Raw genomic sequence first — 27,199 nt, forward strand, 5'->3', positions numbered from 1 at the left:
CTGACCATTTCCCTACCTCCCTCACCATCCACATCTCTTGTTTAATCCTCCATTTTCATCACTGGAAGAAACTACCACCGCTAACATGACCTGTTAGAAACAGTAGACTCGGTGGCCTGAACTATAAGAACATAAGAATTAGGAGCAGGAGTAGGCCATTCGGCCCCTCAATCATGGCTGATCTTCTACCTCAACTCCACTTGCCTGCACTATCCCCATATCCCTTGACTCCCTGAATATCCAAAAATCTATCGAACTCTGCCTTGCATATAAAAGTCTGAGCCTCCACAACCATCTGGGGTAGAGAATTCCAAAGATTCACCACCCTCTGAGTAAAGAAGTTTCTCCTCATCTCAGTCCTAAATGGCCGACTCTTTATTCTGAGACTGTGACCCCCCCCCCCACCCTGGTTCTAGACTCCTCAGCCAGAGGAAACATCCTCCCTGCATCTACCCTGTCGGGCCCTGTAAGAATCTTGTATGTTTCAATGAGATCACTTCTCATTCTTCTAAACTCTAGAGAATATAGGCCTAGTCTACTCAATCTCTCCTCATAGAACAATCCCCCACCCACCCCATTCAAGGAACCAGTCTGGTGAACCTTAGTTGCACCATTTCAATGGCAAGTATATCCTTCCTTGGGTAAGGAGACCAAAACTGTACACAATACTCCAGGTGCGGTCTTCCCAGCGCCCTATATAATTGCAGTAAGACGTCTTTACTCTTATTCTCAAATCCTTTTGTAATAAAGGCCAACATACCATTTGCTTGCTATACCTGCATGTTAACTTTCAGCAATTTGTGTACAAGGACACCCAGGTCCCAACAACATTTCCCAATCTCTCACCATTTAAAAAAATACTCTGCTTTTCTATTTTTCCTACCAAAATGGAAAACTTCACATTTCTCCACATTATATTCCATTTGCCATGTTCTTGCCCACTCACTTAGCCTTGAAGTGTCTTTGCATCCTCCTCACAACTTATATTCCCACCTAGCTTTGTATATACAGCAAACTTGGATATATTAAATTTGGTCCCCTCATCCAAATAATTGATATAGATTGAATAGCTAGCTGGGGCCCAAGCACCGATCCTTGCGGCACCCCACTAGTTACAGCCTGCCAACCCGAAAATGACCCGTTTATTCCTACTCTCTGTTTTCTGTCAGTTAATCAATCCTCCTTTCATGCTAGTATATTGCCCCCAATCGAAGAAGCCCTAATTTTGTTCAATAACATCTTGTGTGGCACCTTATCGAATGCCTTCTGAAAATTCAAATACATCACATCCACTGGTCCCCCCCCTTATCTATTCTGCTAGTTACAACCTCAAAATATCGCAACAGATTTGTCAAACATGATTTGCCTTTCATAAATCCATGTTGACTCTGCTCAATCCTATTATTTTCTAAGTGTCCTGTTACCATGTCCTTAATAATAGATTCTAGCATTTTCCCTACTACTGATGTCAGGCTAACTGGTCTGTAGTTCCTTGTTTTCTCTCCCTCCTTTCTTAAATAGCGGGGTTACATTAGCTACCTTCCAATCTGCGGGAGCCGTTCTCGAATCTATGGAATTTTAGAAGGTGACCACTAATGAACTCAGTATCTCTGTAGCCACCTCTTTCAAAACCCTAGGATATAGGCCATCAGGTCTAAGGGATTTATCGGCTTTCAGTCCCATTAATTTCTCCAGTACTATTTTTTTGACGAATACTAATTTCTTTCAGTTCCTCATTCTCGCTAGACCCTTGGTACTCCACTATTTCTGGGGGGGTTTTGTATCTTTCTATTTTTACATTTTAAAATGATGACATTGCATGTGTTTTCTTTTAAAGAATCGCCGAACTGTGGCTGCTAAGAATGAAACTCCTGCCAAAGATAACAGAGGTAATTTTGAACTGGAATAATGGTGCATTTTCTGTTGTTAAGTATATCAAAGGCTAATTGTGAAAATGTCTGATCTCTGGTGTTTTCTTTTATTAATCTTTGATTTATATATCCATGGTGATTGCACTTCAAAGTCTGTATATGAAGCAATTTTGGATATTTTCAGACATGGTGTTGCACTATCTAGATTGTAGTTTTTTCTTTTCATATTTTAGATTGGCAATCTGTCAAATTGGTTTCAAGAGAATATATATCAGTATCAGGATGACTTAGCATTACAAGTTTGTTATTGCTTACGATTTAAATAAGTAATGCAAAGATTAAGTCTTCTTTGAATGTTGATTTTGGTTTTGCACATATTTTATAGTTACAGCATGTTTTAACTACTTGTGTTTTTAAAAATGGTCCCAAAAATAAAATAACTCTAATATAATGTAAAAAAGTTTTTTTGTGGATAATTTTGTGTTTCTTGGGCTTTTAAAAATAAATGGTTATATTTATGTTCAGTGGGATTACAATTTTGATTTCTGTATGTAGCAAGGTGAAAATTTACTCAAGATTGGAAAAATATAACTAATACTCTAATACAAAATTGACAGGATCTCAATTTGTATTTGAGTTGAAGTATTGGAATTTTCATATTGAATTCTCAAACTTTCTAATCTTTAAACTTGTTCTGTGGTTGCTTTTCAGTTTTATAAAATGTTCTTTAGCGTGCCCCTTGCAATAAGCTGAAATATGAATATAGTGAACAGTGAGGAGAATAGTGATAACTTCAGGAAGACATAGACAGGCTGATGGAATGGGCGGACACTTGGCTGATGAAATTTAACACAGAAGAGTGCGAAGTGATACATTTTGATAGAAGAACGAGGAGCGGCGACATAAAGTAAAGGGTACAATTCTAAAGGGGGTGTAGGAAGAGATACTTGGGGTATATGCACAAATCATTGAAGGGGGCAGAGCAGGTTGAGAATACGGTTTAAAAAAAAAACACATACGGGATCCTAGGCTTCATAAATAGAGGCGTAGAGTACAAAAGCAAGGCAGTTATGATGAACATAAGATAAGAAATAGGAGCAGGAGTAGGCCATTTGGTCCCTCGAGCCTGCTCCGCCATTCAATAAGATCATGGCTGATCTGATCTTGGTCTACTCCACTTTCCTGCCCGCTCCCCATAACCCTTGACTCCCCTATAGTTCAAAAATCTGTTGATCTCCACCTTGAATATATTCAATGACCCAACCTCCACAGCTCTGGGGCAGAGAATTCCACTGATTTACGACCCTCAGAGAAGAAATTCCTCCTCATCTCAGTTCTAAATGGGCGATCACTTATTCAGAAACTATGTCCCCTAGTTCCAGTAAGAAAGGAGTGTGTTAGGGATGGTTTTCGAGACCAATATGTCGAGGAACCAACTAGAGGGCTGGCCATCCTAGACTGGGTGATATGTAATGAGAAAGGACTAATTAGCAATCTTGTTGTGCGAGGCCACTTGGGGAAGAGTGACCATAATATGGTAGAATTCTTTATTAAGATGGAGAGTGATAGTTAATTCAGAGACTCTGGTCCAGAACTTAAGGAATGGTAACTTCGATCGTATAAGACATGAATTGGCTAAAATAGACTGGCGAATGATACTTAAAGGGTTGACGGTGGATAGGCAATGGCAAACATTTAAAGATCACATGGATGAACTTCAACAATTGTACATCCCTGTCTGGAGTAAAAATAAAACTGAGAAGGTGGCTCAACCGTGGCTAACAAGGGAAATTAAGGATAGTGTTAAATCCAAGGAAGAGGCATATAAATTGGTCAGAAAAAGCAGCAAACCTGAGGACTGGGAGAAATTTAGAATTCAGCAGAGGAGGACAAAGGGTTTAATTAGGAGGGGGGAAATAGAGTATGAGAGGAAGCTTGCTGGAAACATAAAAACTGACTGCAAAAGCTTCTGCAGATATGTGAAGAGAAAAAGATTCAGGTGAATTTATAATGGGGAACAAAGAAATGGCAGACCAGTTGAACAAATACTTTGGTTCTGTCTTCACGAAGGAAGACACCAATAACCTTCGGAAATACTAGGGTCCGAGGGTGTAGTGAGAAGAAGGAACTGAAGGAAATCCTTATTGGGCGGGAAATTGTGTTGGGGAAATTGATGGGATTGAAGGCCGATAAATCACCGGGGCCTGATTGTCTACATCCCAGAGTCCTTAAAGAAGTGGCCCTAGAAATAGTGGATGCATTGGTGATCATTTTCCAATAGTCTATCGACTGTGGATCAGTTCCTATGGACTGGAGGGTAGCTAATGTAACACCACTTTTTAAAAAAGGAGGGAGAGAAAACGGTTAGCCTGACATCAGTAGTGGGGAAAATGTTGGAATCAATTGTTAAAGATGAAATAGCAGTGCATTTGGAAAGCAGTGACAGGATCGATCCAAGTCGGCATGGATTTATGAAAGGGAAATCTTCTAGAATTTTTTGAGGATGTAACTAGCAGAGTGGACAAGGGAGAACCAGTGGATGTGGATTGGTTTATTCGGACTTTCAAAAGGCTTTTGACAAGGTCCCACACAAGAGATTGGTGTGCAAAATTAAAGCACATGGTATTGGGGGTAATGTACTGACGTGGATAGAGAACTGCTTGGCAGAGAGTCGGGATAAATGGGTCCTTTTCAGAATGGCAGGCAGTGACTAGTGGGGTGCCACAGGGCTCAGTGCTGGGCTACTTACAATATACATTAATGATTTAGATGAAGGAATTGAGTGTAATATCTCGAAGTTTGCAGATGACACTAAGCTGGGTGACGGTGTGAGCTGTGAGGAGGACGCTAAGAGGCTGCAGGGTGACTTCAACAGGTTAGGTGAGTGGGCAAATGCAGTATAATGTGGATAAATGTGAGATTATCCACTTTGGTGGCAAAAACACGAAGGCAGAATATTATCTGAATGGCAGCAGATTAGGAAATGCAACGAGACCTGGGTGTCATGGTACATCAGTCATTGAAAGTTGGCATACAGGTACAGCAGGTGGAGAAGAAGGCAAATGGCATGTTGGCCTTCATAGCTAGGGGATTTGGGTATGGGAGCAGGGAGCTCTTACTGCAGTTGTACAGGGCCTTGGTGAGGCCTCACTTGGAATATTGTGTTCAGTTTTGGTCTCCTAATCTGAGGAAGGACGTTCTTGCTATTGAGGGAGTGCAGCGAAGGTTCACCAGACTGATTCTCGGGATGGCTGGACTGACACATGAGGAGAGACTGGATCAACTGGGCCTTTATACACTGGAGTTTAGAAGGATGAGAGGGGATCTCATAGAAACATACAAGATTCTAATGGGACTGGACAGATTAAATGCAGGAAGAATGTTCCTGATGTTTGGGAATTCCAGAACCAGGGGACACGGTCTAAGGATAAGGGGTAAGCCACTTAGGACTGAGATGAGGAGAAACCTCTTCACTCAGAGTTGTTAACCTGTGGAATTCTCTACCGCAGAGAGCTTTTGATGTCAGTTCATTGGATATATTCAAGAGGGAGTTAGATACGGCCCTTACGGCTAAAGGGATCAAGGGGTATGGAGAGAAAGCCGGAAAGGGGTACTGAGGTGAATGATCAGCCATGATCTTATTGAATGGTGGTGCATGCTCGAAGGGCCGAATGGCCTACTCCTGCACCTATTTTCTATGTTTCTATTTCCCCATGAGGGAAAACATCCTCTTTGTATCTACCCTGTCAAGCCCCCTCGGAATCTTTTATGTTTCAATAAGACCACCTTTCATCTAAACTCCAATGAGTATAGGCTCAACCTTTCTTCATAAGACAACCCCTTCATCTCCGGAATCAACCTAGTGAACCCTCTCTGAACTGCCTGCAATGCAAGTATATCCCTCCTTAAATAAGGAGACCAAAACTTTATGCAGTACTCCAGGTGTGGTCTTAGTTATAGCAAGACTTTCCTACTTTTATACTCCATCCCCCTGGCAATAAAGGTCAATATTCTATTTGTCTTCCTAATTAGTTGCTGTATCTGCATGCTAACCTTTTATGTTTCATGCCCAAGGACCCCCAGATCCCTCTGTACCTCAGCATTTTTGTAGTCTCTCTCCATTTAAGTAATTTGCTTTTTTATTCTTCCTACCAAAGTGGATAACCTTACATTTCCCACATTACACTCCATCTGCCAAATTTTTGCCCACTCACTTAACCTACCTGTATCCCGTTGTAGATTCTTTGTGTCTTCCTCACAATTTGCTTTTCCGCCTATCTTTGTATCATTAGCAAATTTAGCTACAGTATAGTTGGTCCCTTCATCCATGTCATTAATATAGATTGTAAATAGTTGAGGCCATAGCACTGATCCCTGTGGTACCCCACTAGTTCCAGTTTGCCAACCTGAAAATGACCCATTTATCCTGACTGTTTTCTATTAGTTAGCCGATCCTATATCCATGCTAATATATTACCCCCAACCCCATGAGCTCTTAACCTTGTGCAATAACCTTTTATGTGGCACCTTATCGAATACCTTCTGGAAATCGAAAAACACTACACCTACTGGTTCCCCTTTATCCACCCTTCTCATTACATCCTCAAAGAACTCCAGCAAATTTGTCAAACACTATTTCCCTTTTATAAAACCATGCTGACTCTGCTTTGATTGTATTATGATTTTCTAAATGTCCTGCTACTACTTCCTTAATAATGGACTCGGCATTTTCCCAATGACAGATGTTAGTCTAACTGGTCTATAGTTTCCTGCTTTGTCTCCCTCCTTTCTTGAATAGGGGCGTTACATTTGCAGTTTTCCAATCCACTGGGACCTTCAGAATCCATGAAATTTTGGTAGATTGCAACTAATGCATCCACTATCTCTGCAGCCACTTCTTTTACGACCCTAGGATGCAGGCCATCAGGTCCAGGGAACTTATCCATCTTTAGTCCCATTAGTTTCCCAATACTTTTTCTCTCGTGATAGTGATTGGTTCCTCCCTCCTTATAGCCCCTTGATTATTATTACTGGGATGCTTTTAGTGTCTTCTACTGTCAAGACCAACACACAATATTTGTTAAAGTCTCTGCCATTTCCCTATTCCCGATTTATTAATTAGGGAGCCTATAGACTACTCCCACCAGTGACTTCTTTCCGTTATTATTTCTTGTCTCCACCCAAACTGATTCTATATCTTGATCTTCTGAGCCAGCCAATATCATTTCTCACTACTGCACTGATCTCATCCTTTATTAACAGAGTTACCCCACCTCCTTTTTCTTTCTGCCTATCCTTCCGAAATGTCAAATATCCCTGAATATTCAGTTCCAGCCTTGGTCACCTTGCAACCACGTCTCTGTAATGGCTATCGAATCATACCCCATTTATTTCTATTTGTGCTGTCAACTCATATTTATCTTGTTAGAATGCTGCGTGCATTCAGATAAAGAGCTTTTAAATAATTTCCTACTCTGACTCTTTCTGATGCATTCTTATGTTTGTATGCACAGATTTAAGGTGATTCACAGAAGAACCAAAGATGACATGAGAAAAAAAACATTTTACATAGTGAGTGATTAGGATCTGGCTTTCACTGTGTGAAAGGGTGGTGGAGGCAGATTCAATTGTGGCTTTCAAAAAGGAATTGGATAAGTACATAAAGGAAAATAATTTGCAGGGCTATGGGAAAAGGGCGGGGGAGCGGAACTATTTGAAATGCTCTTCTCGAGAACCGGCACAGGTTCGATGGGTCGAATGCTTCAACTAATATGTATTCCATCATGTCTTGTGTTTAAATTATGGCAGTTTTATTCACTTTTTTTTTTACTGCTTTTCATTTGAATTTAATGCCAATGAACTCTTGAAGTATCACTCACCTCACTCTTGGCAAATTGTGTTTAATTTTAAAATTTGTGAAAGACATGCTACCTGCGTCAAATAAAAATTCATATCCCTGCAATTTGAGTTTTGTGTGATTTGTTTATATGTTAATCATTCCATTGTTCTTTAGAGGAAATGAAACATACCAAGCAATAGAAATGTAACCAAAGGCATGGTCAAAGGGATGGCTTTTGAAAATAAGAAGGCTTTTCAAGGTTGAAAGTGAAGTACCAAGACCAGAGAGGTTGAGGGGAAAGAGTTGGGCCAAGACCACTGAAAGCCCTACCACTGAGTGAAAAAGACCAGAAGGCACTGGCTGCAGGAGGTTGCAGCAGTGAGGTGATTTGCAACGTGTGGTTAGAAATAAGTGGCCGTGGTAATGGTTAAGGCTTTGAAGCTCCGCTCCGGTTGAACAAATTACTGATGTTTCCCCTGAATGAGCACCTTGAGCGAGGATGGCATCTGAGGTATTGAGTTGTTATGGTGGGAACTGAAAGCGATGACTTGGGTCCTGTTACTGTTAAGTTTGTGAAACTTCTGGCTCATCCATGACATATCAGATCAGCAATCTGACAGTGCAAATGGTTGTGAAGTCTAGGGTGATAGTGGAGAGTTAGAGCTAGGTGTTGTCATCATGCATGTGGAATCTAACTGTGAGCCTACTGATAATGCTGAGGACCAAAATATAGACCAGGAACCAAGAATGGAGACTTGGGTTAGTTGGCATAACAGTGTAGGGACAGGAGGTGTTGCTCTGTTGTGACTCGTAAGAATTGAATCATAGAGGTGGGCTATGCGTGAAGATGTGCAATCGACTGTCAAACTTGTTGAAGTCAAATAAGGATAACCTGCTACAGTTGCAATCACACATGATTGGTGACTTTGACCAGAGTGGTGTAAATGCTAGTTTGATTTGTATTGCCTATTTACAAGTTGAATAACTAACTTACCATTTAGCTCTGTTAAATTTCTTCAAGGGGTATATATTACATTAAACTAAATCTATTTTTCAGTAAAACTCTTTTTGTTAGCTGGCTGCATTGTACACCGACTGCATCATGGTTGAGCCTTTTGATTTTAGGATTAAATCCCTCAAAAGATGAATTTCAAAATTAGGGTTAAACTAATTGAAACCTGGAAATATCAGCATACTGCACTTCCTTGTTTGGCATAAAGAGAACATGATTTCTCTTCACTGGCAATATTGACATGGAACAATGTTCAGTCTTGTATATGGCTGAAGGGGGTTCCTTGGGAAGGAAGCACTGAGGGTACAGATAATGATGAATGTCAACTTCTTTTATTCTATTTTGTGATAGAATTTGTAAGTGTTATGCACTTCAAGTACTTCAATTTGAAATTACTGATTAAACCCCAGTTTTTCTGACTATGAACATGCTATTGTTTTGAACTGAAAAGCAATTCCGTCTTATCACTTTTTAATATCCAAATTCACTTTTTTTTTAAAATCTTGAATGCCTAACTTTATGATGTTGTAAAATATCCCCTTCCGTTACATGGCCTAAAGCCACATGAGACTTGGATGAAGACAACACCAGTGAAATTTGCAACAGAAAACCTCAATCAAATTGAAAGAAAACAAGTTACATATTTTTAATAGTTTGAGAATACGTTCGAGTCTGCACAACACCTGAAATGTTAACTGTCCTGACTTTGTTCTTGTTTGTGACTGTTTGTTTAAATTTCTATCTTGTATTTTGCCTATGTAACAAACTCCAAAGCATTGTTCTATTATTCAGCTCAATCCCTTCACCAGTTACATATGTGCGTTGTGCAGATTTTCTTTTTGTCAAAAAAATAGTGGCAGTAAATTGAGATGTGTTTGCACAGATTTGTATTCAGATTGCATGTGAATGGCTTATTATAGAAGAGATCTTATTCAAAGTAATTCAAATTTACTATGGGTTGTTCCAAGTTGAGCTTGGAAAGTTTTGCAGTTATGTTGTACTCTGTATGTAGCTTATTTTTTACAATGAGAGATTTTTCCTAACTGCAGTTAATTATATTTTCTTTCTCCCAGTTGCATCAACACGATCAAGACCGAGTCAGCTTCCAGAGCATTCTTCAGCTACTCATCAGAATGGCAGTGCTTCAGATATCTCTCCAGCCCAGTCTGGTAAAAAGGATTTTGCACCACCATGTAAGTGTAATGTTGGCCTGGATTTTGCGGTGGTAATGCTGGCGAAACAGTCAGTGTTCGCCGTCATTACTCCTCTGACGTGACAGCAATTTCTGGAGTCTGCACATGCACAGATAAACGTGGAAATTCAGAAGTTGTCGTCCGTTGTTCCTTGCTCCTCCACAGGGTTGCACTGTGGAACTCCCTGGAGCCGGCAATTAATTGAAATCCCATTGAAGTCTGAAAACTTCCCCTATTATGCTGGAATATCGCTATTAACTCTTTCTCCCCACCCGAAAAAGTTAAGCCTTATTGAAAGAGGTGTAACTGGGTTTTTAACGGCATATTGACTGCTGAACAACCGTTCTGACCCTGAAAAATGAATTTTATACTTGTGGAATGTCAAATCTTTCCATGAATATGATTATAATTACATAATTTTTAAAATAATATATTTTTTTTAATTTGTTGGATATTTTAGCTTCTACCTTAATCCTATGTGTATGTCCTGATATTTATTTTGCTCTGTAAAATTTATAGAAAGGAACTTTTAATCTGTGCATTTTACTTCCTGGTTTGCAGTCTGTGAGAATTATTCAGTGTGGTTGGCTACATAGCCTGCTTGATGACCTCACTGTTACTGGACGCTTGAAATTTGCTTGATTTGGCGCCAGATTCAAACCTGCATTGGAAAGCTGAAAGTCACGCCACAAAAATGTTGTGGGCAGCTTTCTTCGAGGTCAGCGGCAAGCGCCGTCGTTTGCTGCTGACCGCAAATTCCAGGCCATAATTGTGTGTGTGTGTGTATCTTATGTAAAATACACGAGTTGATGTCCTGTGGTGTTGTGAGCAAGTGAATATGAAGCAGGTTATAGAGTAGAGCATAATTGGACTAGGGTGCATGGTTGTAATTCAGTACCCACACACTATGTTCTTATTTTTAAATATTTTCTATGATAAATTCCTGTGTCCACATTTATAATGAAAAATGCTAAAGTAAACTCATTGTTCTGCATAATCTGGCCTCTGGTTCCATCAATTCTTAAATGCTTTCTGAATTTTTTTTTTGCCATTTTTTCCTCGGTAAATTACATTTCTAAAGCGTTTAACTGAAATTTATAAAAAGAAATATCACAATAACTTGGGGCTGGAGGAGCTTAAGGTGAGGGGTGATGCCATGGAGAGATTTGAAAGCAAGGATGGGAAAAGTAAATAGCAGTTAAATTTTTACACCAACGAATTATTATCTCACTTGACAGAAAAGGTCAATGCTAATGGCCTACACATGAGACCGATTCTAACACCTATGGAACTCAGGCAGGCATTGTCTTTTTTCATTTTAACGACTTCACAAAAACAAGTTAACTTTAAATCAGATAAAGCTTCTTGGGAAATGGGTAGGAAGAGAAGGGGAGAAGGGTGAGGAGGCCTCTGACCACCCCCTCTTGGTAGGAGCAGGTGGGGAGAGGGAATTGATGGAGAATTAAGGGTGAGGCGAGTGATAGTCGACCAAGGGAAAGCTACAGGTGCTGAGCGGGTAGCTCAAAGTAGTAGTGATGGGAGTGAGGTGGTGGAAGGAATGGGTGAAAGAAGTACTGGGAAGGGAGATACTGAAGGCCACATTTTCCCCACAACCTTCAAATGTAAAGTAAATTCTTCAGTCAGTGGCTCCTTTCCATGCCACACCACCCACCCAAAAGCAAAACTGAAAACAGAAGATTGATGGAGAGAAGCAGAAGGGAGAGAAACAGCAACATGACTGGGAAGGCAGTAATCATATTCTGACTTGCCATATGCAATGCCACAGGAGATCAACTGTAAAAATGGGAGGTAAAAGATTCTATTTCAAAATGCATTCTATATCAACTGTCTTTATAGCACTTTTTCTTTATTATTTACCTGTTATGCTTGTAGGTGGCACTGGTGATAGTCATACATTAACTTCAGTAACAGCGATACTATTAAATCAGGGCAGAATTAATTAAAAATCTGTCGGCCTGCATGCAATTGTGGGTTGTTGCCACTTGGTGGCTCTGCAGCTCCGTCTTTAATTCCATTAACTCCCATTAATCTCAGCCCTCTGCCTCCACAAGATGAATCTCCTTTGTGGTCCCTAATCGGTCCACCCTTCCTTTGACTACCCTTTTACTATTTGTGTTTATAAGAGGCTTTTGGGTTCCCTTTATGTTGGCTGCTAATCTATTCTCGTACACTCTCTTTGCCCCTCTAGTATCCTTTTTCAGTTCTCCCCTGTATTTTTTTTATTCAGCTTGGTTCTCTACTGAATTATGAACTGATTTATCATCATCCTTTTTCTGTTCCATTTTAATCTCCATATCTTTATGCCCCTCCCTTTTCTGGATTTCTCCACCAGAGGAAATCTATCTTAATTTTCTTTATCATTTTAAACACCTCCATCCAATCACCCCCTCAACCTTCTAAACTCGAGGGAATACAAGCCAAGTTTATGTGGATTCTTTTCCCTCAATCTGGTACAGCGAAATCACTGAGTCGAATACCGATTCTGCTTTAAACAAAGCAAGCTTTTATTTCAAAAACAAATCCCGATCGGGGACTTTATCAGACAGAAGGAATGCAACTCTGATAGATCGCACTCACTTCCTACGGACAAAGTGACGTTACAATGTAAAGGCACGACGGTTATACATTTTCGGAAAAAGATAACAAGATACAATATGAGTGACATCCTAGTTCAGCCTATCCTCTTTGATCCCTCTTTCCCTTTGTCCACTCATAAGCCGATCTAAGAATGGTCTGATTTTACACAAAGGCCCATTATTTTCTCACTGTTAATGTTTCAGGTTAGCAATGTGAGTTAGTACGATCTTGAGATTTGTTTTGCAAGCTGTGGGTTTTGTTTCAAACTGTTAGTGTTGTAACATTTTGCAGTCTCGAGTCTGAGATGTCATGGCTATTCCTCCATGAATTCTTTGTTAGCTTATACTGTCCCTATACAATTCCCACGTTCTCAACTTCAATGTCTCTATACATTTTTAAACATTCACAGTTTATGCAATTTGTCCTCCTAATTTAACCCTTCAAGCCTTGGTACAATTCTAGTGATTCTATGCTGTACCCCTTCTAAGGCTTTCCTGAGGTTCAGTGCCCAAAACAGTACTCCAGATGCTATCTGACCAAAGCTCTGTACAACTGAAGCATCAATTCTTTACGATTGAATTCAAACTCCCTTGAAATAAAGGCCAACTTTCCATTAACCTTTTTGACTACTTTGATTACTTTTTTGTACTATTCGTAATCTCTGTACATGGACATCTAAATCCCTTTACTCCTTCACAGCTCCTCGTCTCTCGCCATTAAGAAAATATTCCTTTGAGGCACAAAGTGGATAACCTCACACTGCCACATTGAACTCCATCTGCCATAGTTTTGCTCACTCACTTTGTCTATGTCCCTTTGCAACTTCTTTCTCCCATACACACACCTTACTGTGCCTCCTAATCTACAAATTTGGATATCCAGCTCTCTTCCTTCATCCAAGTCATTAATATATATGGTGAAAAGTTGAAGTCCAGTACAGATCCCTGGGAACACCATTTGTCACATCCCACCAATCAGAGAACAAACCCTTTCTCCCTACTTTTTGTCTCCTATCTCCCAACCAATTATTAACCCAAGTCACAAGATTACCTCCAATGTTGTGTGCTCTTATTTTTGCTAATAATCTCTTGTGCAGAACCTTCTCCAATGCCTTCTGGAAATGCATTTAGACCACCCATCGACACTCAACCATCCACCATGTGAATGACATCCTCAAAAAATGTAATTAGATTAGTTAGACATGACCTACCTTCACAAGTCCATGCTGACTCTCCTTGATCAACTGATACAGGTCGAAATGCTAGTCACTCTGTCTCTGATGGATTTGAGTAACTTCACCACAATTAATGTTAAACTGACAATTCCATAGTTATCTGGTTTTTCTCTCCCACCCTTCTTAAATAACTAACATCTTCTGAAATAAAATTTTCAGTTTTACAACCCAAAGGCACAATTTCCAAATCTGGAGAGCTTTGGAAAATTACATATGACTAATGCACCACCTGAGCCTCCTGTCAGTGAGGACAGACATCGATGACGAAACCCAACACCGCCATCAGTGTGCCTTCGGTCGCCTGAGGAAAAGAGTGTTTGAAGACCAAGATCAAATCCTGGCACCAAGCTCATGGTCTACAGAGCAGTAGTGATTACTGCCCTCCTTTATGCTTCAGAGACATGGACAATGTACAGTAGGCACCTCAAAACACTGAAGTACCACCAATACTGCCTGCACAAAATTCTGCAAATCCATTGGCAGTGTTCTCTCTCAAGCCAACATCCCCAGCATTGAGCGTGGTCAATGCTACAATCAGCTCCGATGGGCGGGCCATGTAGTCCGCATGCTTTATGCAAAACTCCTGAAACAGGCACTCTACTCCGAGCTCCGTCACGGCAAACAAGCTCCAGGCAGTTAGAGAAAACACCAAGGGTACCCTCAAAGCCTCTTGAAAAAATGTAACATTCCCACCAACTCTTGGGAATCGCTGGCCCAATACCACTCTAAATGGAGAAGAAGCATTCAGGAAGGCGCTCACTTCAGTGGATTTCATTTTCTTTTAATACCCGAGGGTGGAAAACAAGCCTCATAAGTAGTAAGAGGAGGGGTGGGGCCGATTAGGGGCCAAAAACGAGTCCTACGCAGGGAGGCAGAGGGTGCTGAGATACTAAATGAATACTTTGCATCTGTCATCACCAAGGAAGATGCTGCTGAAGACGTAGTAAAGGAGGAGGTAGAGGAGATATTGGATACAATAAGAATTGATAAAGAGGAGCTTCTAGAAAGGCTAGCTGTACTTAAAGTAGATAGGTCACGACGCTGAAGGAAGTGAAGGAGGAAATCACGGAGGTACTGGCCATAATCTTCCAATCCTCCTTAGAAACGGGCCTTAGTTGTACACAGATTAATTTTTCTGTAACCCTCCTAGTTACATAAATTATTCATGTTTTGAGGCACAGAAGCTGGCAGCGCTCATACTTCCTGCTGGTGTACTCTGTTCTTATGTGATGACGTTCATGCAAGAGGATTAATAGTTGTGACTTCCTAATCAAATTATTTGGTCGATTACTACATAGAATTTTATTATGTCTCTGGATTTAATTAGAAAGTGTGAAAAATGGATTAAATTGATTTGTACAAAACATAGATTTTATTGTATCAAATCATAAAGTATGTGAAACCATGAGTATCTATTTTCATCACTGATTAAGCAATTTCTTAGTATGTGCTTTTCTTAGTATCTACAGTTGAATTTTAGAGTCAACAAAATTGCACTTCTTTATAGTGCTCTGAATAACTTCAGCCAATAGATCTCCACATGCCACGTGTACTATGCATATGTACTATGCTGACAAATGAATCTTTCAGCACGCAGAAAATCAAATTGTGTGAAAGAAGTTGAAAAACTCCAGGAAAAACGTGAAAAGCGACGAATACAGCAACAAGAGATGAGGGAAAAAAGAGCTCAGGTTTGTATTTATTTATTTATTGCACAAAATGCTTGTCATTTTTCACGCCTACCCTCAGCTTCAACTCGAGTAGGTCTTTTGTGTGTTTTTTTCTTTTTAACCATTTTAGGTTACTTGTGCACCAAATTATAAGCAACCTACTCCCAGTTATTGGCAACACTGACTGTATTCAGATGGTAAAAGATGTTGTGTTGCTCATGCTATCTCTTGGAATTTTTCTCTGTCGCTAGGGAAGTACCATAGCCCTTCATACCACTTCTGGCTCTGGATGAGAGTGGAAAATTTCTATTTTCTACCATTGAGTGTTAGTAAAAGGAACGGGAAAATGACTAGGAAGTGGCAAAATTCATGTGATCTGCATATCCAGAATTCAGTTGACGTTGTTAAACCATGTTGTATAATGTCTTAACAGTGAAACGTGGTCCTGAGCTATAGAAACCAAGAAAATTCCAAGTTCAATCCCTGGTCTCTTGAGTTAACTGATCTCCACTGGGTAGCAATAGGATATCATTGCCCACATTGTCTCTGATAGAGGATAAGAGGAAAATAGCTTTGGCCCCACTTCTGATTATATTTGAATATTCAGCTGGAAGTGTTATGCATGCGAATGTTTGAACGTATAATTTGCTGTGATATTCGACAGGCTCTCGCCCAATGCCAATATATGCTGAACAAGAATGGCAATTTGGGTAAAGTAGTATAAGACTTTTGATACCCCTAAAATCAAACTAATGATTTGCTTCTGCGATGAGGGTGAATGAGAATGGAGTATTTTTTGTCTTCCCCCCCCCCCCCCCCCCAAAATGAGTACTCAACTCTTGTGATTCTAATTCTACAACTTTTTGCTAAATTGATGGAGTCTTTTCTCAATAGCTTTGGCTCCTTTTTAAAGCAGGTAATGTTGAGAGCTAATACAAAAGCAAAATACTGCAGAAGCTGGAAATCTGAAATAAAACAGAAATGCTGGAAATACTCAACAGATCAGGCAGCATCTGTGGAGAGAGAAACAGAGTTAACCTTTCGAAAGCTCATCGACCTGAAACATTTACTTTGTTTCTCTCTCTATAGATGCTGTTTGACCTGCTGAGTATTTCTAGCATTTTTGTTTTTATTAATGCTGAGAGCTCTTGGGATGTAAATGGTCTGTTGGATAATAATTTGTCACTCTGATACCTTAAATGATTTATTGAATTCACGTTTTGTAAATGTTGTTCTGGAAAATGTATCTCTTTTGACTCTCGTGTATTGAAGCAAAAGATTTGGAAAACCAGGATTATTAATGCAAATAGTCTTCCTTCACTTGGTTATAATCTAGTTATTGTGTTTGACTACTTCAGTAATTCTGTGTTTAATATAACAGGACGTTGATTCTACAAATCCAAACTGGGAAATTATGTGCATGATAAGAGAATTTAGATCAAGTCTTGACTACAGACCTCTTACAGCTGCTGATCCAGTAAGTTACAAGTTTAAGCAAGTAGGTTGTTTGTGTATTTTACTACAAGCTCTGAGAATCCATTACGGATTGATTTCAGTTTTTGTACAGGTTTTAACGGTTAAATATTATTCAGAATTTTTTTTTTTTGTATTTTATGTTGTCTGTTTGGAGAACGATGCATGATATCCTTCGAGCAGTGTTTTTATGATATCAAAAAGTAATGTTCATATTTATATCTTTCTACAGTTATTATATGGTTGTTACCAAATCACATTTAGTAACTGTCAGAATTGTATTTTGGTTTTTAAAAGTGATGAAATGTCAGTCTGAGTTGTGCAAAGGTAGTTTGGTACTTCAGAGTAAAATACTTGCTTTATATGCTTCTGTTTGTACTTTCATATAGTATGTATATGACCATTTATGATTATGTATTGATCAGTACTAGTGGGCCTACTGAAGTTTTTAATCCAGAAGTGGTTCTAAGTGACTACTGGTTAAGTCTACAAGTTTGATTTGATGGCTAGAAGCATGCATTATTAGAATAGCCTGCGCTGCATCTAAAACTTTGTTTTCCTTTTAGATCGATGAACAAAGAATATGTGTTTGTGTAAGAAAACGACCACTAAACAAGAAAGGTATGGTCATTATTAGTTTTGTTTTTTCTTTTAACCTGTAATTTGATCCAATTATTTTATCCAGGCTCTAATTGATCTTTAATCAAAATATCTTTTAGCATTAGGAACAGGAAAGTACAATACTGGAAAAGGCGACGCAGTACATCCAGCTGCCCCATAAACTTTTAATAGGTCTAAGTTTTTTTTTATACTAATTATTTCCTTGAGTTCAGTGTCACTGGTCACTTTTTAAAAAAAATCTGAGCTCACAACCCCATGAAGCAGAATGTGCTGTAACCTACCCAATAATGAGGTATGTTTGGCAAGAATCGAGAGCTAAACAGAGAACCTTTATCACTGTACCCTGACTTCTTCTTAGACAGTCCCTCGGAGTCGAGGATGACTTGCTTCCACTCTAAATGTGAGTTTAGGTGATTGAAGAGTCCAATGCGGAACCTACAGTCTCTGTCACAGGTGGGGCAGACGGTGATTGAAGGAATAGGTGGGTGGGGAGCCTGGGTTGACGCAGGCTCCTTCTGCTGGCTACGCTTGGTTTCTGCTTGCTCTCGGCGATGAGACTCGAGGTGCTCAGCGCCCTCCTGGATGCTCTTCCTCCACTTAAGAGATTCTCAGCTGTCAATCGGGATGTTGCACTTTGTCAAGGAGGCTTTGAGGGTGCCCTTGAACGATTCCTCTGCCCACCTGGGCTCGATCGTCGTGTCGAAGCTTCGAATAGAGCGCTCGCTTTAGGAGTCTCGTGTCGGGTATGCGGACGATGTGGCCCGCCCAACGGAGCTGATTGAGTGTGGTCAATGCTTTGATGCTTGCCTGAACGAGAACACTGACGTCGGTGCGTCTATCCTGCCAATCGATTTGCAGGATCTTGCGGAGGCTGCACTGGTGGTACTTCGCCAGCGTTTTGAGGTGTCTGCTGTATATAGTCCACGTCTCTGAGCCGTATAGGAGGGTGGGTATCACTACTGCCCTGTACACCATAAGCTTGGTGCCAGATTTGAGGTCCTGGTCTTCAAATACTTTTCCTCAGGTAACCGAAGGCTGCCTTCAGTGTGCCAGTGCAATTTTGGACCTCATCATCGATGTCTGCCCTTGCTGACAGTAGGCTCCCCAGGTATGGAAAATGGTCCACATTGTCCAAGGCCTCGTCGTGGATTTTGATGGGTGGGGGGGGCAGTGCTGTGTGGCGGGGTCAAGTTGGTAGAGGACCTTTGTCTTACGGATGTCTAGTGTAAGGCCCATGCTTTCGAACACCTCGATGAAGGTGTTGATAATGGCTTGGAGTTCAGCCTCCGAGTGTGTGCAAACGCAAGCGTCGTCTGCGTACTGTAGTTCAATGACAGAGGATGGGGTGACCTTGGATCTGGCCTGGAGACGGCGGAGGTTGAACAGATTCCCATTTGTTCTATAATTTAGCTCCACTCTAGCGGGGAGCTTGCTGAGGGTGAGATGAAGCATTGCTGCAAGGAAGATCGAGAAGCGCGTTGGTGCGATGATGCAGCCTTGCTTGACCCTGGTCTGGACGTGGATTGGGTCTGTGGGTGGATCCGTTGGTCAGGATCACGGCTTGCATGTCATTGTGGAGCAGATGGAGGTTGGGGGCAGCCGAAACAGAGGAGGACGCTCCATAATCTCTCATGGTTGACAGTGTCAAAGGCTTTGTGAGGTCAAAGAAGGCCATGTACAAGGGTTGGTGCTGGTCCCTGCATTTCACCTTGTAGTTGACACATGGTGAAGATCGTGTCCGTTGTACCCCTTAGTGGACGTTGACCACCTCTGTCCTTGAGTACCTCACCGTTTTTGGCCAGCAATGGGGTAGGGCCTTGGGTGCTTGGGCCATAGGTGGTCTTGACTGCGCTGAAGAATCCACACTCGTCATGGTTGTCGACTAACTGTTGGATCTCCTGTGCTTTCTCCACTCACCTGTTCTTTTAGGTCACCGGGTTTTTTGTTGGACCTCTGCCTTCAGCCATCTGTAGAGCTGCTTTCTTGCTCTTGAGTTCAGTGGCTGTTTTAAATTCAGAAATGCCTTGCGCTTGCAGCTTATTAGCTCCTGGATCTCCTGGTCGTTCTCGTCAAACCAGTCTTGATGTTTCCTGGTCAAGTGACCGAACATATCTTCGCAGGTGCTGATTATGGAGGCTTGAGGATAGACCAGGCGCTGTGGACACTCTGGGTCAATGGGAGTCGCCAGGTTGGCAGTGAGGTGCTGACTGAATAGGACTTTCTTATCGGGGTCTTTGAGTGTCCCAGCGTTTATTTTCCTGTGGCATTGCTTCTGTTACTGTAGCTGCTTTGGGGCTATATTGATGTTGATGACAGAGTGGATTCAGCGGTGGTCCATCCAGCAGTCGTTGACTCCCGTCATGGCGCGGGTGATGCACATGTCCTTGTGGTCCCTTGCTTGGACGATGACATAGTCGAGCAGATGCCAGTGCTTGGAGCGAGGGTGTTGCCATAATGCCCTGTACTTGTCTCTCTACTGTATGCAACTAAGCCCATACAGTAGTGCCTGGCCTCCAGTCATCATGGATTCCTTTGCCACTGGGCCAAGACCTCGCTCTGCTAAGCCTGTGTGATAGCTGGTGTGCAACGGCCACTCCACGTTAAAAGAACTCGTGCACAGGTATCTTCCACCCTTCAAAATGAAGTTTGGGACCTGGAACATCAGGACCCTCATGGACAACCCCAACAGCGACAGACCCGACGTCATACTGCTATCGTTGCCCGGGAACTCTGATGTTATGACGTTGACATCGCCGCCCGAAGCGAGACCCGGCGGGCAGGGGAAGGCAAGCTCAAAGAACAAGGTGGTAGTTACACCACCTTCTGGAAAGGTAAACCAAAAGAAGAACGCTGCCTCCATGGAGTTGGCTTCGTCATCAGGAATGAGCTTAGTGGGCCGTCTCTGAGATTTCCCTTGCGGGATAAGCCAACGTCTCATGATTCTTCGGCTCACCCTAACCGGAACCAGTGCACTATGGTCATCAGTGCATATGCCCCAACACTGGAAGCTACAGATGAGATCAAAGAGGAATTCTACGCCAGCCTCAAACAATCTCTGTCCTGAGTTCCAACGGATGATGAGCTGATCCTCTTGCCCATTTCAACGCCAGAGTCGGAAAGGACACAGGCCTCTAGGGAGGTGCGATCGGCAGAGATGGGGGTAGGGAAATCCAATTGTAACGGTAATTTGCTCATGACAAAATACCTCGAACATGGCCTTGTCATTACCAACACTCTGACTTATTGGCTATATCACATGCTGCCACATGATCTCCTTGACTTTGGCGAATTTGTTTCTTTCAAGCCATTAAAAACATTTATTGAATATAAAACATTTAAATAATACTACTCAGTACAAACAGTATAGTTACAAAAAACATTTTTTTACGCTAATCAGTGTCAAAAACAACAAAGATGCATCTCCTGCGCTAAACCTCAACAGAAGACTGATCTCAAATGCGTTGCTGACTTTCAAAATCACTACTTGCTATTGACTAGCTTTTATGTCTGATGGCTTCAGACTGACTAGTGAGCTTCACACAAATTTAAACCTATAACCTGATAGTTGCTGATTACAGAGCTGTCAAAGGATTTTGTCTTTCCTCCTCATGAACCAAACTCAAATCTTCAATGCAGATATAGCTGTCAATCAAACCTTTACCATTCCACACATTCACATCCTCTGCCTAAAGTATTGCAGTATAAACTGTAGGAGGCCTACCTTCGCCGATGGCAACTCCAGCCAAACCTGCAAAAGACTGTCACTTCGATATTCTACTTCAACACCCATCAAGCAAACCAAGCCTTTTGCGGCGCAGAGGTAAACCATGTCAAAAGACCCTCCTATTTAGGAGTCCTGCTTGATTGCACCCTGTCATATACACATCTCCAAAACCTTGGGAAGAAATTAAAGAGTCGGGTCAACTTGATCCAGAAGCTCGCCAGATCCACATGGGGAGCAGATGCTCAAACCCTCCATACGGCAGCACTCGTCCTGATGTACTCTACAGAGGGGAGTACTACTCTCCGGCATGGCTATAAAGTCAACATGTCAAATCAGTTGAAGTCTACAATCAGAATTATCACCGGTACGCTTTTATCGATACCAACACCTTGGCTGCCTGTGCTTGCAAACATTGCACCACCACACCTACGCTGTGAATATGTAATCTCCATAGAATACAACCACTCCACCAGCAAAGACATGCCGATCCACGCCGACTTGAACAACCTACCATCAACCTGTCTCTAATCTAGAAGGCCATTTTAGACCGTCGCCGAAGCCCTTCAATGATCTCCCCTCAGCCTCGTTGATCGTTGGCAAAATGCTTGGAAGAACTGACATACAGAATGGATTCCTTATAGAGGACCCCACAATACAATCTGAAGGATCAAACCTTCCTCACAAACAATGGACAACTATCAACCGCCTCAGAACTGGTCATGGTAGATGATGCCACCTTCTCGATAGGTCGAAGATTAAAGCTTCCCCATCATGCGACTGGAGCTCCTGCTCAGACCCTGGAGCATATCATTGAGCACTGCCCTCAGGAAATTTGCAGGCAGACTACAAGGTATCCACGGTGTTACACTGAAGCTTTGGCTTGGATATCCAACTTGGATATTGACATTTGATTTGCTTTGCTACTAACATACGAAAGAAGTAGTATAAACGGTGCACACTGTTTCTGTTGAGCTTCTGAGCATGCCCCTGATTTTGGATGTTGTGGCAAAGTTGGTGGGTTTCAATTCATATATTGCCTTGAGAATATTTAATATTATCTCCACTAAGCCTTTTCTTCAGAATAAACAATCCCAGGCTCTTTTCATAGCTCAAATGTCTTAAACTAGGCATCAGTTTGGTTGCCCTCTTCAAGGCTTGGAGATCCTTGATGTAGTATGCCAACAAAACTTGTACAGTGTTTCAGGTGTGGCCTGAGCAGTGCCTTGTACAGACATTCAATTGTGGGATTTATGCTCTAGCTCTTTGGCTATATATCTGAAGACCCATAGAACCATACAAGTTTACTGTATGAAAGAAGGCAATTCAGCCCATGTCTGTTCTGGATCTTTCCTAGAGCAATCTATTACTAATCCATTGCCCTGCATCTGCCTCTGCTTCAAATGTTTATCTGTTTTTCCCCTTTAAAAGATACAGTGGTGTCAGCCTCAACTTTGCCTTGTTAGAGCATGGAATGCTTTGTCACAACACTCCACATAAATAAATTCCTCCTACCCCTTCTCTTCATTCTCTTAGTGACTGTTTCAAATTTGCTACCACATCAGTGACCTCACACCAGGGGAAATAGTCTTTCTTCCGTTCAAAATTTAAAACTCTGTTAAACCTCCAGTGGAAATTGACCCAGTATCTCCAGCCTCTCCTCACAACTATAGTTTCTTGTATCTAGTAATGTAATGGTGACTCTCTGCTGTACACTCAAATGGCTTTGAAGTATTTCCTGCAAGAGGGTGTCCAAAACTGTACACCGTACTCTTGACTGTAGTCTAGTTGTTGCCTTGCATGCATTTATCATTACCTCTTTGCTCTTCTACTCCATCTTCCTTTTTATAAAATCCACAATGTGATTGGACTTTTAGTGCATAGAATGTACACCACAGAAACCGGCCATTCAGCCCAACTGATCCTTGTCAGTGTATATGCTTCACACGAGTCTCTTATCAGCATAACTTTCTACACCTTTCTCCTTCATGTACTTATCTAGCATCCCCTTAAATGCATCTGTTGTTTGCCTTATGGTAGTGTGCTCCACTATGAGTAAAGAAGTTTCTCACAATTACTTATTGGTGACTATCTTATCTTTTTATGATCCCTAATTTTGGACTCTCCCACAAGTGGAAACATCTTCTCGATGTCTACCCTATCATACACCTTCATAATTTTAAAGACCTCTATTAGGTCATCCTTCTCTTTTCTAGAGAAAAGAGGTAGTTATAATCTGAGTTCTGGTATCATCCTTTTAAATCTTTTTTACACCTTCGCCAGTCCCTTTATATCCTTTGTAATATGGAGACCAGAACTGTGCATAGTATTCTAACTGTGGTCTAACCAAGGTTCAATATACATTTAACATCATTTCTCTGTCTTTCAATTCTATTCCTCTAGAAATGAACCCGAGTGCTTTGTTTGCATTTTTATGGCCTTGTTAACTTGCTTTGCTACTTTTAATGTGTTGTGAATGTGTATCCCTTAATCCCTTTGCTCCTCTACCCCTTTAGACTCATTTTTCAAGGATTATGTGACCTCATTTTTCCTACCAAAATGTACCACCTCACACTTGCCTATATTGAAATTAATTTGTCATTTACATATCCATTCTGCAGGTTTATTAACATCTTGCATTTTGTCATGTTTTCCTTAATATTAACTATACCCTCCCAATTTGGTGTCGTCTGTAACTTTTGAAAATTTACTTCTAATTACCGAATCCAAATTACTTATGTAAATGGTGACCAATAGTGGTCTCAGCACCGATCCCTATGGCACACCACTTCCCTCCTACTGCCAGTCTGAATAAATATCTTTAACCCCTACTCTGTGTTCTGCTTTGGATAGCAAGCTGGCTTTATTCTGTGACTTCCCCTCAACTCCATATACTCTGACCTTCAGGGACAATGCAGTACATTTTTAAAAGCTACTGATGGCCTCAACCTACTCAGTTAAATATGTTGTGAAGCTGGTTTTATAATTTTCATGGTCATAAGTCATTTCTTAAGCTTTCTGATCACCAGGCAGTTTTCACATCTCTTCATCCCTCTTGTATCTCTGTTTCTCATTTGTGAACAGTTATGTAATTTTAATAAACAGTGTCTCTGAATGTGATCCGAGTCAACTAATGATTGATGACTTCAATCTTCAGAGGACTATCAGTAGGATAATTATGTCAGTGCACTGGTGTCCTTGCTTCATACCTAAATAGGAATGAAAGACTAATGTTTGGTGCTGTATGAAGAATGTAGTCCTCAATAGCAGGACCTCATCATCATAGCCAGTCCCTCGAATCGAGGATGACTTGCTTCCACATCAAAAAGTTCACAGGTGTTTCAATGAAGGACCTAAAATTCCAGGTCCGAACTAAATCTTGAAGTGTAGAAGATGCCTATGCTTGGATTTTTTTAATGTGTGGTGACCGTTTCACACCAGCCACCACACGTCTTGACCGGGCTAGGTCTTGGCCCAGTAGCAAGGATTAGCCAAGACGACTGGAGACCAGCTCTGCTGCACGGACCTAGTGCGCACACATATCGCAGTGTGGGCTGGCCCATGCTGCTCCTGGGCCCTTGCCTCTTCTGAGCCCCTAAACGATAAGGGAGTGAAGGGTTATGGTGAGCAGGCAGGGAAGTGGAGCTGTGCGCAAGATCAGATCAGTGATGATATTAAATGGCAGAGCAGGCTCGAGTGGCCAATGGCCTACTCCTGCTCCTATTATGTTTTTTTGAAGGGTGAATTATGGATGCAGGAACCGAACTGAAGAGAAACTTTTTCACCCAGAGAGTGGTGAACCTGTGGAAAGCAGGACCTAAAGATGATCCAGGTCCCCTTTTTTAAAAAAACAAAACCAATTGCAGCGCATTTGTTTATTTTCCTGCCAAAATAAAAGTCGTGATATGCATGCTGACATTATAGAAACACAGAAATTTACAGCGCAGAAGGCGGCCGTTTCGGCCCACCGTGTCCACGCCGGCTGACAAAAAAACGCACGGCCCTTGGTCAGCAGCCCTAAAGGTTACATATAAACCTATGAACAATGACTGAAAGGCAAGGAGCACCCAGCCCAAACCAGTCCGTCTCTCACAACTGCAACACACCTTATACTGACACATTCTGCACTCCATCCCAACAAGAGCCATGTAATCTCCTGGGAGAGGCAAAAACCAGATTTAAAAACCCAGGCCAATTTAGGGAGAAAAAAATCTGAGAAAATTCCTCTCCGACCCATCCAGGCGATCGAAACTAGTCCAGGAGATCACTCTGGCCGTATTCTATTCCCTGCAGTACTTACCATTTATATCTAGGTCATCCGGTCTAATCCCAATTACCAGCTCTAGGTCCGTAACCCTGCAGGTTACTGCGCTTTTAAGTGCCCATCCAACCATCTCTTAAAAGTGGTGAGGGTTTTTGCATTGAAAGTTTGCAGATGACACTAAGCTGGGTGGCAGTGCAGGCTGTGAGGAGGATGCTAAGAGGCTGCAGGGTGATTTGGACAGGTTATGTGAGTGGGCAAATGCATGGCAGATGCAGTATAATGTGGATAAATATGAGGTTATTCACTTTGGTGGCAAAAGCAGGAAGGCAGATTATTATCTGAATGGTGACAGATTAGTAAAAGGGGAGGTGCAACGAGACCTGGGTGTCATGGTGCATCAGTCACTGAAGGTAGGCATTCAGGTACAGCAGGCAGTAAAGAAAGCAAATGGCATGCTGGGCTTCATAGCGAGAGGATTTGAGTATAGAAACAGGGAGGTCTTACTGCAGTTGTACAGGGCCTTGTTGAGACCACATCTTGAGTATTATGTGCAGTTTTGGTCTCCTAACCTGAGGAAGGACATGCTTGCTATTCAGGGAGTGCAGCGAAGGTTCACCAGACTAATTCCCGGCATGGCAAGACTGACATATGAAGAAAGACTGGATCGGCTAGGCTTATACTCACTGGAATTTAGAAGAATGAGAGGGAATCTCATAGAAACGTATAAAATTATGACGGAACTGGACAGGTTAGATGCAGGAAGAATGTTCCCGATGTTGAAGTCCAGAACCAGGGGTCACAGTCTAAGGATAAGGGGTAAGCCATATACTACCGAGACGAGGAGAAACTTTTTCACCCAGAGAGTGGTGAACCTGTGGCATTCTCTACCACAGAAAGTTGTGGAGTCCAGTTCGTTGGACATATTCAAGAGGGAGTTAGATGTGGTCCTTATGGCTAAGGGGATCAGGGGGTATGGAGAGAAGGCAGGAGTGGGATACTTAAGTTGCATGATCAGCCATATTGAATGGCAGTGCAGGCTCAAAGGGCCAAATGGCCCCCTGCATCTATTTTCTATGTTTCCAGGCAGCGAATTCCAGATCCTCACAACCCTCCAAACCTTCCACCAACCATGTTAAAACTATGCCCCCTCGTAATAGAACCATCTACCAATGGAAATAGGCCCTTCCAATCCACTATGTCCAGGCCCCTTAATATTTTGTACACCTCAATAATGTCTGCTCTGTTCCAATGAGAACAAACCCAGCCTCTCCAATCTGTCCTCATAACTAAGATTCTCCATTCCAGGCAGCATCCTCGTAAGTCTCCTCTGCACCCTCTCTTGTGCAATCACGCCCTTCCTATAATACGGCGACCAGAACTGCACGCTGTACTCCAACTGTGGCCTAACCAAAGTATTATACAATTTAATCATAACTTCCCTGCTCTTATATTCTATGCCTCGGCCAAAAAAGACAAGTATTCCGTATGCCTTCTTAACCCCTTTATCCACCTGGCCTACTTTCGGGGATCTGTGGACGGGCACTCCAAGGTCCCTTTGTTCATCTACACTATTAAGTGGCCTACTGCTTAGTGTGTATACCCTTTCCTTATACCCTCCCAAAGTGCATCATCTCAACTTCTCTGAATTAAATTCCATTTGCCACTGCTCTGCCCACCTGACCAGTAGATTGATATCCTCCTGC

The 27,199-nt window shown here is 41.7% G+C and overlaps 1 protein-coding gene across 6 annotated transcripts in view; it reads left to right on the top strand.

Annotated features, from left to right (window-relative positions):
* Positions 1-27,199, top strand: part of kif2a (kinesin family member 2a) — a 225,386-nt gene that overhangs the window by 75,844 nt on the left and 122,343 nt on the right. For 5 of the 6 annotated variants that reach the window (XM_070869241.1, XM_070869257.1, XM_070869252.1 and 2 more), the window contains exons 4-8: positions 1,838-1,889; positions 9,796-9,915; positions 15,338-15,438; positions 16,799-16,894; positions 17,457-17,511. In XM_070869241.1, the coding sequence (XP_070725342.1) occupies positions 1,838-1,889; positions 9,796-9,915; positions 15,338-15,438; positions 16,799-16,894; positions 17,457-17,511 (424 nt within the window). The remainder of the gene's footprint in view (positions 1-1,837; positions 1,890-9,795; positions 9,916-15,337; positions 15,439-16,798; positions 16,895-17,456; positions 17,512-27,199) is intronic. The other variant, XM_070869248.1, reaches the window with a different exon arrangement.

This window comes from Pristiophorus japonicus, chromosome 2 (assembly GCF_044704955.1).
Source record: "Pristiophorus japonicus isolate sPriJap1 chromosome 2, sPriJap1.hap1, whole genome shotgun sequence".
NCBI classification, from domain to species: Eukaryota; Metazoa; Chordata; class Chondrichthyes; family Pristiophoridae; genus Pristiophorus; species Pristiophorus japonicus.